The sequence below is a fragment of the Natrix helvetica genome, assembly GCF_964273705.1.
Source record: "Natrix helvetica genome assembly, chromosome: 5".
Taxonomy (NCBI): Eukaryota; Metazoa; Chordata; class Lepidosauria; order Squamata; family Natricidae; genus Natrix; species Natrix helvetica.
This window is the reverse complement of record NC_138551.1, coordinates 75,283,271-75,302,258: the sequence shown is the minus strand read 5'-3', so window position 1 is coordinate 75,302,258 and position 18,988 is coordinate 75,283,271. Positions and strand designations below refer to the sequence as shown.

The window sequence follows — 18,988 nt, the reverse complement described above, 5'->3', positions numbered from 1 at the left end:
TATTATTGGATAGGAGTACTTGCTACAGCTTGATACAGTCTATGTGCTTTTCAAATTTAGGTATACAGAAGGTATTAAAGAAACACTTGTTTGAATTTTCCACAACTCGTATGACCTTGTATGTGGAGACTCTAGAAAGAGTGCAGAGAAGAACAACAAAGATGATTAGGGGACTGTAGACTAAAACATATGAAGAACAGTTGCAGGAACTAGTATGTCTAGTTTAATAAAAAGAAGGACTAGGGGAGACATAATAGCAGTGTTCTAATATCTCAGGGGTTGCCACAAAGAAGAGCGAGTCAAACTATTCTCCAAGGCACCCGAGTGTAGAACAAGAAGCAATGGGTAGAAACTAATCAAGGAGAGAAGCAACTTAGAACTGAGGAGAAATTTCCTGACAGTTAGAACAATTAATCAGTGGAACAGCTTGCCTCCAGAAGTTGTGAATGCTTCAACACTGGAAGTCTTTAAGAAGATGTTGGATAGCCATTTGTCTGAAACGGTATAGGGTTTCCTGCCTGGGCAGGGGGTTGGACTAGAAGACCTCCAAGGTCCCTTCCAACTCTACTATTGTATTATTGTATTGTAATTATGGACATCTTAGTATCTCCATGGACATTCGTTTGCTATACAGATGCTCAGTGATTGGCTTGCAATTATGCCGTCGCGGAGGGTGCGGGAGAGGGTGGTGGGAATGGGGAATCTATGGCTGCATTTCCATAGAGTTTCATACAGTAATTACAGTATGGCTGGAACTCTTGCATTTGTATTAAAATTCAGGAGAATATATGAAACTCTACATCATACATATGGCCTAGCACTCCGCAGACTATTAAACTGAATACATTTCTACTCTACGTAGCTCTTTACTTCTATTTTTGGAGTTGGATTGAAGACATCTGACAAATGGTACAGAATGGGACTACGAACTCTGGAAGAAGTCAAATGTAACAAGAACCTAACATTGACAAGAATGCAAAGAGCAGGTAAACATGATCTAACTGTATGTTCAGTCTTGAAAACAGTGTTAAACTAGTTAGTTAAACACCTGATAGGTATGCAAATATGTTCGGTTTGGTTACTGCAGCTTCCCCTAATGTGGGATTTCCAGATATATAGTGGTTGCAATTCCCAGGGTTCCTCATCAGAATGGCCAGAAAATCTGGTAATTGTAATCCCAATAATCCCTCAGAGTATCAGAAGAACATTCAATTGGATACATTTTATAATGTTTATTTATTTTTCATTTTTCTAAACTGCCTGTCTCCCTCATAGTTATGATCATTCCTACAATAAAGTTACATATTAGTTTGAAGTTTGTTCCTTGTAACATTACAAGGCAAATAACACAAAGTAGTAATTATATTTTTGGAGAGTCACCTTTTCAGTTGTTAGTAAGATGGTTCATGTTTTATCAAAATAAACGTTGTTTTGGATGTAAAATATGTACAGTATATTTTTAGAAGGGTCTCAGTTCTAAGCTCTTTGATTGCATAACATGGATATATCTCTATGGCAGTGGTGGTATTCGGCAGATACTGACCAGTTCTGGAGAACCGGTAGCGAAATTTTGAGTAGTTCGGAGAACCGATAAATACCACCTCTGACTGGCCCCGCCCCCAGATATTCTCTGCCTCTTGAGTCCCAGCTGATTGGGAGGAAATGGGGATTTTGCAGTAACCTTCCCCTGGAGTGTGGAGGGAATGGAGATTTTACAGTATCCTTCCCCTGCCACGCCCACCAAACCACACCCACTAAGCCATGCCATGCCCACCAAGCCACGCCCACAGAACAGGTAGTAAAAAGTTTTGAATCCCACCACTGCTGTATGGCCAGGATTTTCTGAGTTTTAATTTCCCTGTGTTACAGCACTTTTATAGGTCTTTTATTTATGTGTCTTTTTTTGTAGAAGTCCTGTATAAGCTACAGGATGTCTACCATGTAATGAGAATTTCATCAGAATTCCAAATGTAGGATCCTTGGATGTCTCATCCCCATTTTCTATGGAGATTCTCAGTCATTCACATCATGGTTGTCCTAAAGGTGATTTTTCAAGAGTCAACTGGACTTTCTTTGTTTTTCTTTCCTCTGAACTGAAGAAGCTTCTTGGATAAGAAAGAAAACATCTTCAAGGAAAAAAACCAAAGGAAGTCCAGTTGCCTCTTGAAAACTCACTCATCCACACTTGTTTTTCATCTTATTCTAAATCTCAATGAGAATATTTTAATTTCTTAGCATATTTATATAGGATCTAATCCCAATTGTTATGAGGAATCTTGCAAAAATGTACACATGCAGCACAAGATAATAGAGCAGGAATATTTAAGTCTACATTATTCCCACTTCCACTCCTGTATACTGAAAATTAAATTTTGTCTAATCATTTATATATAAAAATGGGGTGTTTTAAAAAACCTTTTTTCTTTGTTTTTTTCCTTTCCTTCTCCATTCCGAGAAACATTTGACAGACTAAAAAGAACAAAGATTAAGACAAGAATTAAATCAATCAGTTTAAACAAGAATCTCTGCTCATGGGAATCACTCCTTTTCTTCTGGGCTTCTTAGAACCAAGGTCCCTCAGCTGCAGGATTAAGAAACTGGCCAAGCTAATGCTTACAAGTCCTTTTACACAACATGGCTTTTGTTTTTCTCTCAGTCTTAAAAGTTGATTTAGAGATGGGGGAGAACTTTTTAATGAATGCTAGCCAATTAGAAACTGGCATTCCTTGTTAAGGAGTCATCAATCATTCATGGATCTATCAGGACATCTATCTTCCTTGTACCTTTTCATGATCTAAAGCAGAGGCATCGAACTTTGGAAACTTTAAGACTTGTGGACTTCATTTCTCAGAATTCCCTGGCCAGAATTATAGGAATTGAAGTCCATACAGCTTCAATTTGCTCAAGTTGAGAAACGCTGCCCTGGACAACTTCACCACTTATTTATTTTCTTTATAAGGTGTTTAGAAGATGTGTATATCTGCCCATCTTAAGCAACATAATCTTAGATTACTTATAAACAGCAACAAAATAATGAAAAGCAGAAAAGCCAACATGCAACCTCCTGGTACTTTCAGACATTTCTAACCTGTTCACAAACAACTTTAGTAGACCATGCTCTCATACTACCCCACATGCTTATGGGACAAGCCATATATTCAAGACTTTTCAGAAGAGTATGAGAGGGGGGTACTTTTGGACCCCAGGGAGATGTTCCAAAGGGTGAGGCCCATCAGAAGTGTCTAGGTCCCACTAAATGGTAAGATTTAAGGGAAGGGATTTAGAGTTTTCCTATCCTATCAGAGTGAATAGAACAGGCTTGGGGAGAGGCAGTGCTACAAATAACCAGGCCCTCGGCTATTAAATCAGTACTTTGAATTGTACAATGATACGAGATGTATAATATAAGAATCATTTTTCAGGTTTCTTGTACTATGATGACCTTATTAGCTATGTATCTAAAGCTGAAGCAGATGCAGCAACTCGGATCGTTCAAGATACAGTGTGGAAAATTTTACCCAATGCAATTGTAACATTAACTGGTGGCTTCCGAAGGTAAGTATAAAATACAGGTTTTCTGGAAATGTGTATCTGTGGAAGGGCTGGGTTAGTGTTTTTGCAAACCATGCCAATGCCACGTTGAATCAGGTCAGATTTTTAAAATTTTAAAAAAATGCTATAAAAATGTTTTGCATTAAACAAAATCCTAAATAATTTCAGGAGAGAGTGAGATGAATGTTGATAGGGTTTTTTAGAAATAACCCTATTTGTAGACAAGAACTTGGAGTATTCATTGTCCCCAAAGGATGGAGAGAAAATACTTACAGATTTCCTACCTTTCTCTGTGATGGGGTTAGACCTAATCTTGGTCCAAGGTAAGTGAACTTCAACTCCCAGAATTCTAGGACTTGAAATCTACATATCTTAAAGTTCCCAAGGTTGAGAAACACTATTATAGAATAATGGTGCATGATGTTGCTTTGGATGAACTTTAACTTTAATTAACTTCAACCAGCATTGCTAATGTTGAGGGATGCTCCAAGTTGTAGCTTAAATGACATCTGGAGTGACACAGATTTTTACCCACACCCTTCTAACTGAAAAATAAGAGGCCTGCTATACAAATACATACTCATCCTGGTATTTCCTTTCAAAGTAAAGTATGTTATGCAGACTATTGAAAAGGAATAGCAATAGCACTTATGCAACACTTCGTAGTGCTTTAGAGTCCTCTCTAAACGGCTTTACAGAATCAGCATATTGCCACCAACAATTTGGGTCCTCATTTTACTGACTTCAGAAGGATGGAAGGTGGCGTCAACCTTGAGCTGGTCGGGATTGAACTGCTGCTAGTTGGCAGAATTAGCCTGCAATACTGCATTCTAACGATTGAGCCACCATGGCTCTTTTGAATGAAATATTAAGAAATTAAAAGCACAAAATAAGAAAAAAAATAGTCAAAACTAGTTTACTCCAATACTTTTTATTTTGTTTTTTCCTACTTTTTTCTACACATATGTGTGTTACTTCATACAATGTTTTCGCACCTCATTCTTTTTCAAGGTCTCATCAACTTCTTCTTGACCCATTCACTCCTTCCTTCAATATATTTACTTTGCAATTCTATCTTCAACCATTCTGTCTGTATGCTAACGCTACTCCCATAACGCTGCCCCCATATACTTCCGTTGTAGCATCACACATTTTTGTATTCAATCCACATCTATTCAGAAACCACTCATTCTTGACCCCTATCTCTGTTTGTTTTCCCATGCACACGTCTTAAGTAAAGGATTCTCACTGCATTCAGTGGTTATTTTTCTCTTGACATGCCATATCCATTTAGCAAAACTGGAAGACACATACCCTTATGCACAACACTTCTTGCAGCTTTTGGCAAACATGAATTCCTTCCAACAGATCACAGGCTACAAACCTTACATGAAAATAGTTGAAAGGGTGAGAAAACTGCAGGCTTCTATGTTTAAATAAATAATCAGCACTGTTCCTATGTATTTTGAGTTACTTATGTATAAAAATGACACCTGCTCTGATCTCACTGGTATTCCTAAATAAAAAAGTCTGGAAAATATTAGGTGTCAATAAGGAATCCACAGATAATGATACAGGGGCACAAGAATAGATCTTTACTTGATATTGAAATGTAATATTGTAGCAATATTATTATAGTTAGCTTAATATTGCAACAATAGTAGTAACGTAATGAACCTACAACCAGGGGTGGGTTGCTACGGGTTTGCCCGGGTTTGGGAGAACCCATAGCAGAGGTGGGTTCGTACCGGTTCGTACCGGTTTGGCCGAGTAGGTAGTAACTTGGCAGCCCATGCCTTTGAACTGGTTCTATCGGCAGTGGCGCCATCTTGCTTTTTTGCTTCTGCGCATGCACATAAGCAATTTTTTCACTACTTTGCATGCACACAAAGTGCATCCCTGAGCAAACTGGCAGTAAAAAAAATCCACAACCCACCCTTGACTCATAGTTAATGTTATGGCTGGCGTGAGTTTGAAGGCAACAGTTTCAGCACAGCTGGGTCCCCATCATCTTGGAGTGACGTCTTGCAGGACAGATTGATGCATGACTGACTTAGACGTTGTTCCTGATTCATGCTATACTGGAGAAACAAAGGAAACTAGTAGATGCAAGACTAAATTAGATTCAGCTATAGTTCAGGGTGCTGGTATGAATGTATGAAAAACTTCAGAACTTACGTCGGAATGCCATTTCCATAACTTCTTACCTTTATCCTAAAATCATATAGGATGCCCTGCTTTGAATGCTCCCCTCCCATGGAGTTATAGTGAGTAGCAGTCAGGGAAGCATCTTGTGTAGGAGGTGACCAAGTTTTCAAACTTGGCAACTTTAAGATGTGTGGACAGTCCTCAGTCAGCATAGGGAATTCTGGAAGGCGAAGTCCGCACATCTTAAGGTTGTCAAGTTTGAAAACCGCTGATCTAAAATGTTGAAGAGTCAGTCTAAATTAGCAATATGCGATATAGTTATCTGAGAATTTCACCTGAAATGTCCTGACATCCATTTATTTCCTGAAGCTTTTGCCAGGGAAAAACTTTGGATTCCATTTTCTGCAAACAGACATCTTCCTTTGATATCAAAGGACTACAGGATTTCATTAACATTAAGCTAATTTCCTGGAAGAATATTCTAATTTTTTTGTTTTGTTTTGTTCTGAATAAAGACATTTGAGATGAAGCATTCTGGAAATTGTGCTGTTATGCCATGTATGCATCATGGACACAAACTCAACTGAGTTCTAAATATTCTTTTATTAAGGTGTGCCTTGTGACTTTTCGCTTGGTTATATCTGCTGCACTGGGTTAGGATACGATAAAAATGCCTTTCAGGAATCACACTTTTATCTGAGTAATTTAAAAAAAATTGCAGAGCAAGAAAATGGTGATAAAAAAACCCTAAAAGTATCTCTTTTTCCACCCACAATATCAATGGGAATGAATTCATGGTGTTCTTAGCAAGGGTCTTGCCTGAACACCATACAAAGGAAATCAGAATATGTTTCAATAAATTATTGTAAAGTATGTGCATACTGTATTTGGATTTAGTGTTGCATATTATATAATGATGCCTTATGATAGCTAGCTCCTTACATCAAAACAGAAGCAAAAGTATTTTACGAAGTCAATTACAGTAGGGACTTCACTATTATGTAATATTTTTTTAAAAAAAGAGTATAGCAAAACCTGAATTTTTATAAACCAGAACTGCATTGAATATTTTTTCAGTTTCATATTTTGACAGACTAGTAATTTGAGGTAGATATTCTCCTTTTATCTCAGATGTGTTCAGTAGCATGCCTTTTGCTAATTACTGTTGTTTTAGTAGCTTTCTCGCCCACCTGTTCTGTTTTTATTTTCCTGGTTTTTTTTTTGAAAGATTATCTAATCCAGTCGGATACCACATAGTCAGAAAGGTGATCTTACAGGTCTCTTACTTGAGAAGGGAGAAGACATCCAAGAAGCTTCATTGGTGCTGAAGGATGACCATAATAATGATACTGATAAGATAGTAGAAACGATGAAAAGGATAATAGTAATACAGCCATACTACAAGGGTAAATATCCTTAGACATAAGACACTACTGTGGGAATTAGGTGTTCAGCAGAGTGAGGGCACAAGGAAAAAAAAGTGACTCTGTGTCTAGATGCTTTACAATGCAGTGCCCTGTAGCAGCGTTCTGAAAGGGAGGAGTTGAAACAGTTTATGTCCAGGTTGTGAGGAGTCTGTAGATATTTTCTCAGCTGTTGTGGCCTGTCGGCCACGGCCCCTCCAGCAGCTGAATCAGAGGAGGTGGAGGTGTGGAAGTCAGGGTCAGCATCAAGGCAACCCGAGTGCTCCGAAGGGGAAGAGGGAATGGAGCTGTCAGAAAGAGAGAGAGAGAGGGAGAGGGAGGTGAAGCCTGGGCTATTAGTCAGCCCTCAGATGGAGAGTCAACAGCTGCCATGTCTGGAGGCGGCTGATGAGGAAAAGGAGGAACAGCTGGGCCCAGTGCCTGATGCACGGATGCACAGAAGTCAGAGGAGAGGAGAGCAGTGGAAATCCGTGGGCCGATTCCTGGGAAGGAAGAGGCACCATTGCTATCAAAAGCCCACCCTAGCTCTGGGGATAAAAGACAGGGGGTGGAGATGAATAGAGGTGACAGACAACTATTCATCTTCCGGCCGGCCAGATTTGTTAGTCTACCGTGAGAGAGAAACTTTTTGCCGGGGCTGCCAGCACTCCTAATAAAGGAATCTTTGAGTTCACTTCAGAGGGCTTGTCATGTTTGGGGAGCTGGTTCACAATATCAGCCCTCTTTCTGACCCAGTATACAGGTCCTCAATGGAAGGCGGGCTGGTTGTAATTGTTTTTTCTGCAGTCCTACCTATCCGTTGAAGTCTGTACCTCTCCTGTTTTGCTTGCTGTACCAAGCCAGAGAGTTATAGAACTGCAAATGAAATTGTACAAATGAAACAAATGAAAGTACAACAAAAAGAAGATGCCCTAAGAACAAAATGAAGCAAAAAGGGCATGCTTATTAACATTGGCTTTCAAGGAAGCTTTCCATATAAGCAATTTATGGTGTCATCCAACCATCACTATGGCGATACATCATTAATGAAGGCTTTCTATCACCATAGCAATGGTAGAGTGAGGCTATAGAGCATTACTATGGAAATACTTGTATATGGAATTAATCTCCCCTCTCCCCCCCACTCCTTGCTCATTGAGACTGCTAATTACAAAAAGACAACTCTAGGAGCTGGGAGAACGGAAATACGGAAAGCTGTACTTTGTACAGCTCACATACTATTGTTTATTTATTTAGAATACTTTTAATATCTATATAAATATCTCAGGAAATTTGAACCGAAAAGATATGTGTGATAAATTGAGCAAAGTTATTCAGACCATAGAGCTCTTTGTTTTATATACCTCTAATGCTCATTTCTTTATTCATCTAAAAGTTCTGAGTCAGTGCCTTCCATTGTGTTAGTTTCATCCTAAGATTCTTTTGATTCAAGTATGCACCGCTCTCTTATATATGATGAAAGCTCTTATCTTTCAGGGGCTTTTAGTAGATGACTCTTTCATTCCTGCCATTAGAGCTCAGAGCATCAGTGGGGTGAACAAGACCCTCCACCAACACATGATAACAACCCACGTCTCTGGTGATTGGAAAGGCCCAACAGAGACTTCATTTCCTTAGAGTCCTGCGAAAAAATCAGGTGGAACAATGGCTGATGACCTCTTTCTATCGGTCCACCACAGAAAGTGTCCTCTCATATTGTATTACAGTATGGTATGCTGGTTTAACAGCTGCGGACAAGAAGGCACTACAGAGAGTGATCAATTCGGCACAAGAAACCATTGGTTGCCCTCTGACACCACTGGATGACATCGCCAGATCTCACTGCTTTAGCAGAGTAAGGAAGATACTCAGAGATGATTCACACCCTGGTCAGTGTCTCTTTGCACTTCTACCATCAGGCAGAAGGCATCAAAGTATAGCCAGCCGAACAAAGAGGTTTAAAGATAGTTTCTATCCTTGGGCTGTCAGACTTTTAAATACAACCACAATCACTCCATGCACACGTTAGTTTTTTTTCCTTTTTCTTCCTTTTTTCGTTTCTGTGATAATTTTGTGCCAGTGAGGTTAAAACCAATTTCGTTGTATTTAAGTACAATGACAATAAAGATTATACTTACTTATAAAGGGCATTGATTGTATAGACCTGAGAAGTACGTGGTTACAGAATAAAACGATCCAATTAATTACGAAATGAACTTTATGAATGACAGAAAAGTCAGTGACTGCAGTTCACATAAAGGGGACACCAAGCTCAATTTAAGCTTGGAAAACTTCCAGCAGGTGATCTTTGACCAACAGAATTAAGGAAAGTAAATGTAGAACGATGAAGAGTAATGTTGGCTAATCTTTTTACGGATTGTACTTGTACTGATCAGACAGGGTAATATCCCCCGGGATCAGAGTCTAGTTATTGTAATTCTGATCTATAAAAAACAGAAATGCTTTGATCTAGCTAATTACAGACCAACCAGTCCACTTAGAATTATTAACAGGCTGTGCATAAGCCATCTCTAGAAAACACTCTTAGAATGGATGAAGCATGGATGGAAAGAGCTTAGTTTTTGTTGCAAGCTCCTGGATTTTGATCGCATGGCCATGGGGATGCTGCAACAGTCATAAGTATGAAAAATGGTCATAAGTCACTGTTTCAGTGCTGTTGTGACTTTGAATGGTCACTAAATGAATTGTTGTAAGTCAAAGACTACCTGTATCTGGTCCTTTTAAAATGTTCCTGTTGGGAGTATACTCCTAGTGTTGGGTAGGCAACATATATCTATATACAATAACAAATGGTCGTTGTTGCTTTAAATGGGTGAATGTACTTATCAGCTGTAATTAACTCTACAATAAGAGGGAGTCAGGAGGGCTCACTCTCTCCCTCTGCTTGTCCTATGCTTGATAACTACTTGCTCGCTTGATGACTGGAACGTGAACTGCAACTGTAAGCAATTGTTTGTTCTTTGAAGTGTGTTTGGACATATATCTACTATCACTGCTTGTGAAGCAATTATTAGTAGTAAAGCTACTTGTTTTTTACCAGCAGTGTTGGAAACTCTGTTTGTGTGTCTTTTTCTACTAGCAATGTTCTTTCTCTCTAGCTGTACATTCTGCTGCGCTATTTTCTGTCTCCCAACGGAGATACCCCTAACAGTTCCTTGGGTGCAGGTTTGGCTGGTTTCAAAGGAACTTTTGTCTCTGTAGCTTTGGAATAAGCATGTCTCTTACTCATCTGTAAGCAACAAGTTACAGTAGGGGTGTCAAACTCAAGCCCTGCGGGCCAGATCCGGCCCACAATGTGGTTAGATCTGGCCCGGGGAGCTGCCCTGGAAACATTGAAGGACTGGTCCCTGGCACCCCGTTAGCTGGCCATTGATCTACAACTTGGTGATTACCAATCTGTGCTGGAACGTGGTCAGCCTAAGCTCTGTGGGGCTGCCCTGAAGCCAGCGAGGGAACGACCTAACCCCATCCCTGGGAGCATACTGGAGACAATGGATCTCCCCAGCCCTGCGCGGGCCACCACAGGTACTCGAGGCGTGACATCAAATTGGCCACACCCACCCCAGCCACGCCCACCCAGTCAGCTGCAACTATCCAGCCGTGCCCACACTCCCCCCACTCTTGAAGTCAACCATAACCCTGATGTGACCCTCAATGAAATTGAAACAGATACCCCTGATTTACAGGGTAAATTTCTTAGAGTAGGCTCAATCCACAAGGATTGCTGCTTAGTGTGGTTTTAAGACAGAGCCTTTCCTAAAGCCTGGCACCTAGTTCTGTTTAAGGTTTAGGAGTAATTATGTTTCACGGAGTGGGGGACCACAGCAGAAAAAGTTGTTGCCAGTCTTCCCAGGTAAAGCAGATAGGAAACACAACAAGATGAACTAATTCAACTTTTTTGTAATTATGCCTTCAGTCTGTAAAATCATTTACAGACTGAAGGCACAAACTTCCTGTCTTTTAACTTCTAGATCCATTAGGGTGGGCCTTACCTAATTTTCCTTCACTGACTGCTAAGCAACTGTGGGCTCTTTGCTTCTCTTGTCTGATGGTTTCCTAGACAGCATCTCTTTGTCTCTTTCCCCAAATAGTTCATACGTTCCAATATAGCTCTCTACCTGGGCTCCATAAGATGACATTCCTTAGTAGATGGGACTTATAGCTTGTTTCTCCTAGTAGATGGGATGGATAGATGTAGCCAGGGACAGGCAGCCCCTCAAATATCCTGGTCCCATGTTATGTTTTATGAAATGAATAGTGTATTGTATAGTATAAGAAACATCACTGTGTGTGTATATATATAGTTTGTGTGGTGTAATGCTGGGTAAGGAGTAGAGAGACACTGAATCTAATCCAGGGATGTCAAACTTGATTTCATTGAGGGTTGAAATCAGGATTGTGTTTGACCTTGGGGATCTGGGGTGGGCATGGGTGGGGTGGGCGTGGGCAGCTTGACATCACTTGTGTCAGGGGTACTTGTGGTGGCCCGTGCTCCAATTTCAGGAGCTCCATTTTTGCTGGCAGAGGGTTGCAAGAAGCTGTCCCAGCCAAAAACAGAGATTGGGAGCCCATGTTTGCTGGCAGAGGCACTGCGAGCCGGTCCTTTGCTGTTTCCAGGGTAGCCCCACGGGCCAGATCTAAGCACCCCATGGGTCAGGTCTGGCCCGCAGGCCTTGAGTTTGACACCTCTGCTCACCTCTGAAATGAGGTTCGACACCCCATTTCAATCATAGACACTTGATAGGTGATCCATTTTCTCTTTCGGCTCAACCTCCCTCACCATAGTTGTTACTGTGCAGGAAAATAGGAAGGAGCCCTTTATATGCCAACTTAAGGTCCTCTACAAAAAAGCAGGGCATAAACCAAAGAATAATAATAATAATAATAATAATAATAATAATAATAATAACAACAACAACAACAACAACTTTAATTTATAGACCACGCCCTTTCCTAAACAGGACTCGAGGCGGTGTACAGTCATATTAAAACAATGTAAATACAAAAATATAGATATACATGAATAGATATACATAGATGGACGGAGGAGGTAAGATATGCACTGTACAATAATAAATTAAAATTCAAATAACAATTAAAAATCACCCTTAAAAAACTACCCCAGAGTAAGGTGTTTGCCAGGAGGTTGAAAGTGGGACTATGAATCAGCTAGGCCAGCTAGTTGGAACAGGTGGGTCTTAAGTTTTTGTCGGAAGGAGCGGAGGTTGGTAGTAGTTCTGATATCAGGGGGGAGGTCATTCCAGAGGGTTGGGCCCATCACAGAGAAGGCTCTGCTCCTGGGCGCCGCCCGTTGAAACGAATGTTTGTCTGTGTACATGAATGTGTTATTTCTTTGTGATGTTCACTTATTTTCTTACATGGGCCCATAATAAAGACATTCTAAGCAAAGATTCTGTTTTGGTCTTCCCAAGGTCCTCGGGTAGATTAGCAAGCTGGTTCTTATCTGTGTTTTCCCGCCAGTTTAAGTCTTGGCATTAAGCCCAGAATCCAAGGGCAGCAGCAGAGGAGGCTTAATTGTTAGATCTTTGAAAATTTGGGTGAGAGAAATTTGCAAAGGAGCCATCATTTCTCATTTTTATTAGCATGGAAGGAGCATTGTGGTAGTGAATTAAAGTACTATTCTGCAGAGATCCTTGGGGCTTGGCAGCCCATCTGCAGACATTAAATCCACTTGAGAAATTGGGCAGACGTAGCCATAGGCTCAAAGAGATGGCTAATCTCTTAAAAGTGTCCCATTTGGTGGATATTTGTAGCATTGTTTTGAATAACGAGCACAATTTGGTTGATTGTAAAATATAACATGATTCTGCCTGGTTTATCTCATCAGACACGTTTTGACAAATGCATTCATCCTGTGAGAGGTTTCCCCCCCCCCAAAGACTAGACACAGCAGAACAGTGTCCAACGCTTCATTGCATCACACACCTTCCTCAACCACAAGCTATTGCTTTGAGTCAACGCTGGGATTCCCCAGGTGATGTCACATAAATATGTCTTTAATATTTATTTATTTGGAAAAATTTATACAGCTGCCTACTTGCGGCGACTCTAGATGGTTTACAGAAAATAAAAACACAATAAAACATCCTATTCTTCTTCTCTTGCTTCCTAGTACAGTATCTATCTCTTCCCACTTATGACTATAATCATGTTGCTTGTCTCTTTCAATTTGTATTGTTTTTATTTGTTTCCTAGTACGATTTGATAGCTTATTAGTAACCTTGACTATCACTAAGTGTTGTATCTTTTTATTCTTGATGAATGTATTTTATTCTCCTTATGTACACTGAGAGCATATGCACCAAAATCAAATTCCTTGTGTGTCCAATCACACTTGGCCAATAAAGCTATTCTATTCTATTCTATTCTATTCTATTCTATTCTATTCTATTCTATTCTATTCTATTCTATTCTATTCTATTCTACTCTACTCTACTCTACTCTACTCTACTCTACTCTACTCTACTCTATTCCTATCCTATCCTATCCTATCCTATCCTATCCTATCCTATCCTATCCTATCCTATCCTATCCTATCCTATCCTATCCTATCCTATCCTCAGTCCTTTGTACTCAATCTTGTAATATCCAGTTCAAACAAAGTCTCAAAGCCCATAAAATAGCATAACAACCTTTTCCTTTTTCCAAAAGTTCTTGCACTAGTTGGGATGTGAATGTGATGTTGTTTCACTGTGGTTGCTCCTCTTCTACTTGCTACAAACTCTGCCCTGAAGCAGTGTTGCTTTTGAGCATTCCAGCTGAGCCCTCAAGCTGAGTTCCGGGCACAAATCCCATCAGGATATGCTGCTTACTGTAGCTTGCAGTCCTGGCAGTTGTGATGAAACTAAACTAAACATATGAAGAACGGTTGCAGGATTTGGGTTTGGCTAGTCTAGAGAAAAGAAGGACTAGGGCGGACATGATAGCAGCATTCCAGTATTTGACAGGTTCCCACAAAGAGGACGGGGTCAACCTATTTACCAAAGCACCTTTAGGCAGGACAAGAAACAATGAATGGAACCTAATCAAGGAGAGAGGCAAACTGGAACGAAGGAGAAACTTCCCAACAATGAGGACCATTAACCAGTGGAAGAGCTTGACTTCAGAGGTTGTAGGTGCTTCATCACTGGAGGTTTTTAAGAAGAGACTGGACAGCCACTTTTTCTGGAAAGGTATCGGGTCTCCTGCTTGAGCAGGGGTTTGGACTACAAGACCTCCAAGGTCCCTTCCAGCTCTATTCTGATTGAAATGATTGGTAAAATAGAAGGGAAAGTAAAGAGGTGGTCTAGCTGAGGTCATTCCTTAGGAGGAAGCTGTGGGGCCAAACTACTGAATCCTTTATCTGCCTGTTCCTAAGAGAATGCAGTTAGTCTGGTGAGACTCTTGTCAATAGGTGAGTAACAATGATGAAACTACGTTGGCCTATTCATGGAGTTGCTTTGGTTCCTTGCATGTGACACAGCTCACAGATACTCATCTGCCCTGCTTATAATAGTTGTAAATCTCTGCATGTTGCCCCTGCTTCCTTGCTTGTGTGCTGTTTGTTGTCTCCTTTTCTCCTATAGGTATACACTCTCTGTCCTGGCATTTGCTTTTGTATATGCTAAGGGTCTGGATGGGGTGAGGCTGCCTCCGGATTTCAGCATGTCCTTGAAAATGCCAGGGTGTGTCTCAATTAGCCTGGCAGCTGGAATGCCAGCATGGATACCTCTGAGTAAATGAATGCAGGCATGAGCCAATCCCCCAGGTTTCTAGGGCTGTAAACTTTTACAATCCTTTGAGAAAAAAAAAAACTATGAGCTGTGCTGAGCCTTGGGGAAGTAGGGTGGGAAGCATTCCTGTCTGGCTTCAGCTGCTTTTTGAAAAGAACATAGAATAACAGACCTGGAGGGGACCTTGGAAGTCATCTAGTCCAACCCCTACTCGAGCAGGAGGTCCTATACCAGTCAAACTGGCAGCCCCCGGGCTGGATGCATCACATGCAGGCCACATCCACCCAACTCTGCAAAGGCAAAAAAATGTGATATGTCATGTGACACAATTGAGTTTGACACCTGTGCCCTATGCCATTTCAGACAAATGGCTGTCCGGTCTTTTCCTAAAAGCCTCCAGTGATGGGGTACCCACAACTTTTGAAGGCAAGCTGTTCCACTGGTTCTCACTAATGTCTCTTTAGTTCTAGGTTGCTTCTCTCCTTGATTAGTTTCCATCCATTGTTTCTTGCCTTGTCTTCAAGTGCTTTGGAGAATAGTTTGTCCCCCTCATCTTTGTGACAGCTTTCAAATATTGGAACACTGCCATCGTCCTTTTCATTAAACTAGACATGCCCCATTCCAGCAACCGTTCTTAGCCTCTCTCCCTCTAATCATCCTCGTTGCTCTTCTCTGCACTCTTTACAGAATCTCAACATCTTTTTTATATCGTGGTGACCAAAACTGGATGCAGTATTCCAAGTGTGGTCTTAACTAAGGCTTTGTAAATACTTCATGTGATCTTGATTCTATCCCTCTATTAATGCAGCCTAGAAGATCAGATAGCAACCTCAGCTTCATTCCCTCACACTTCTGAACAAGTCTTTTTGGGATGACCTTTTGGCAACCAAAGAAGAGGATCCCTTTTTTTTCATTGACTGAATACAGCTGGCAAACACCATGGTAGCATTGTGTTGAGATCAGCCGAGAAGAATCTGTGAACAGGGATCGTACCATTGTTCTTGAGATTATTTATCTTTTGGTTTTAAGGAATGATTTTCTTCCAGAGATGGAAAACTGATACATTTCCTATTGCCTCTTTCCTAGATTTTCTTTCAACGAAGCAAAAAGCTCAAATTGATTACTTACAATAAAAGGACCTTCTGGACATACTGACATATAAACTGATTTTCAGATTAGATCTTCAATCCATAGTTGCCTTAAGGCTTCCTATATGCTCGTAGGAGTCCTCTTCAGCTTCTTTCCCATTGGGATTAGGGAAACGGGAATTAATATGGAATTCAGACTAAAAGAAAAAAGGAAAAACAATGATGATCCAATGGCCAATTGAGAAAAGTTTGGAATGGAAAGGCAACATGAGAGTAGTGACATGACAAAAGGGGAAAGAAAGAAAGAAAGAAAGAAAGAAAGAAAGAAAGAAAGAAAGAAAGAAAGAAAGAAAGAAAGAAAGAGAAAACAAAGCTAGAAGAGGACATGTCGTCTTGACTTACGACCGCATTTGAGACCGGAAGTACTTGCAGTTGTAAGCTGAATCACCACATGACCAGACATGAATTTATGACTCTTGTTACGATGGATGTCAAATGCTGCAGTCTTCAAGCGAATCCCATGGTGGTTAAGTGAATTGTAAGCCTGAACCCATATTATCAATGGATGATTTTTGCCAATGAAACAGAAAATGCCAAAAATGTCACCAAATATGATTGTGTGACTGCAGGAGGTTGCCACCAGTCAACAATGCGAGCCGGTTGCCAAAATACAATCACGTGTCCACGGGGGTGATGTAGCAGTCGCAACCTTGAGGACTTTTTTTTTTGAGTCCATTATAATTTCAAACGGTCATTAAGCAATTGGTTGTATATCAAGGACTACCTGTAAGAAGGTTGGCTGTCATCATGTAGTCAATAAAATAAATACATATATTCTAAGAAGTGCCAGTATTTCATAAGCGGAAGCATTAAAAGTCAACCTTTTTGTCCTTTGGAGTCTCCTATAAATTTGACCCTGGAGCTATTATATAATGGAGAAAGAACTCAGTAATGAATCAATCCAGGCAGGGGCCAAGCTGTTCTAAAGCTTCCATCAGCATTATATACAGAAGAGAGTAAAAGCTTCCCTTTGAACAGGAAGGGTCAAAGACGAAAGATGATTTGCTGGAGGCTGAATCATTTTTGAAATAGGAAGCAGAAATGATGATTTTACAAGTTTCTCCAGATGGCCTTGATGATTTTTTCCCCTCCTCTAGATATCTCAATTGCTTTGAGAACTCCGCTGCAAATCCAGTCTAAGGAGATTAAGTTTAATGAGGACAACAGATGCTGTATTCACACCTAGCTCACATAGTTTCGGGCTACTAAGACAACAGTGGAAACTCAGTCTTAGGTAAAACAAGCCCCTTGTCACATATGGTGTCTGTTTCACACTGCTCAGCTTGGAAACAGTCAATAGTGGGGAGTCACGTGCTTCCAAGATTCTGGAATGGGGAATTGTAAAAGCTTGGCAGAAGTTAACCGTTAGTAGAAGAACAGTTTGTTTGACGTTGCCATGCTAAAAGATATAGATTATCACCTTAAATATGCAGTGATGTTGCTGTCAGTCTCAGGAGGGAGTTAAGGTTCCTTATGGTACACGAATCCTAGTGTTGGAAAACATGTTACTGTATTGTTTTGTAGTGAAGTTGCTATCACCAAATTTAGGATCAACCCTCTTCTCCCGTCTCCAAAACACAGTTATTCCTAACTCAGAAAAAAAATGCACTGAGATGCTGAAATTGAAATTACTATAATTTTTTGCATTTTCCACTGTTGACAACTCTAAGAAAACCAGCTACAGAAGAGCTACATTTAGGGGTGGACTCTACCGGTTCGGACTGATTCGGGTGAACCGGTAGCTTCATTGATGAGCTGGGAGTGAATCGGTTCGCTTTGACGATCAAGTGAGCCCGCCTGCCCGCCCCTGTGCTTTATTGACCTTTATCTTCTTAGCTGAGTCGCGTGGCAGAGTGGATTGTCTCATCTCAGCTGTTTTCCTCCCCAGCAGCAATGCGGAAGGAAAGTATTCTAAAAAATGTGTGTGCGCGCCCAGCGAACCAGTTATTAAACCAGTAGGATTTCACCCCTGGCTTCATTGGTCAAGTGTTGATTTCAAATTATTATGAAAATAAGTTTTCATTGTAGCAATTTTGCTCAGGGAACCTCTGAGAGAATGACAAAGTTTCCAAGTTAAAGAAGTCCTACAGGAATTGGAAGACTCTGTCAAAGACTGGATTTCAAGAAGATTTTTTGAACATGCTCCACATCTCAATTCTGTGCAGTTCTTCTCTAGGGACCCATAGTTCTTTTCCTGCAGAGAACCACCTGAAGTAGCTTCCATCTACTCTTTTTCAGTTAAAGTTAGAAGAAGCCCCTGCTTTGCTGTCTTCAGAAAAGCTTTTGGTAAGAGAAATGAGCAAGATGATCACCATAAAACTGACTTCAAAATGTTTGAGAATCCCAAAGGATGCCTCTACCTCAAGATTTTATTTGTTTATTATTTGGCATGTTTATATAATGCTTCCTACACAAACACTTCTTCAAGCAGTAAAATGCAACAATAACATCAGTCAAAGCCACACGGAAGCATATTTATTAAACCAGTGGAAGAAAGAGGAAAGTAAAAACTAAAACGCAAAAATAAAATGTTTGCATTCCAATGTACTTCTGAGTCACCCAACTTCTCTGCAATTCTCCTGGGCTTTATCCCTTTTGAACACTATCTGTTTCCAAGTAGCAGAAATGACCCTTGGCTGATGGATGGTGTGTCCATGTCTCAATATTTAGTGGGATTACTCCTTCGCTCATGATGTGTGGAATGCATGTTTTTTAAGGTAGGTCCTGAATGCCTTTAGGCACAGGGATTTTGATGGACCATTTTGCTCACTGATTTCACTTCTTTCTCTGAAGATCACTGCTGAACATTCATTATAGGTTTCCTTCCCAGTTCTCATCCCTGACAAGTAGGAGAAGGCAAAGCTGCCACCATAAACAGAGTTAGGTTTGCTTCCTTCTGTTTTCCAGAGTGGATGACAGAAGGAGCTGAATTTCATTGATGCCGGAAACATTCAAGGACAAGACATCAACTTCTTTTTCCTTC

General features: G+C 40.5%; 1 protein-coding gene across 3 annotated transcripts in view; it reads left to right on the top strand.

Annotated features, from left to right (window-relative positions):
- DNTT (DNA nucleotidylexotransferase) overlaps positions 1-18,988 on the top strand; it is a 297,641-nt gene that overhangs the window by 145,973 nt on the left and 132,680 nt on the right. For all 3 annotated transcript variants that reach the window (XM_081954006.1, XM_081954005.1, XM_081954004.1), the window contains 2 exons: positions 863-986; positions 3,423-3,555. In XM_081954006.1, coding sequence (XP_081810132.1) covers positions 863-986; positions 3,423-3,555 — 257 coding nt within the window. The remainder of the gene's footprint in view (positions 1-862; positions 987-3,422; positions 3,556-18,988) is intronic.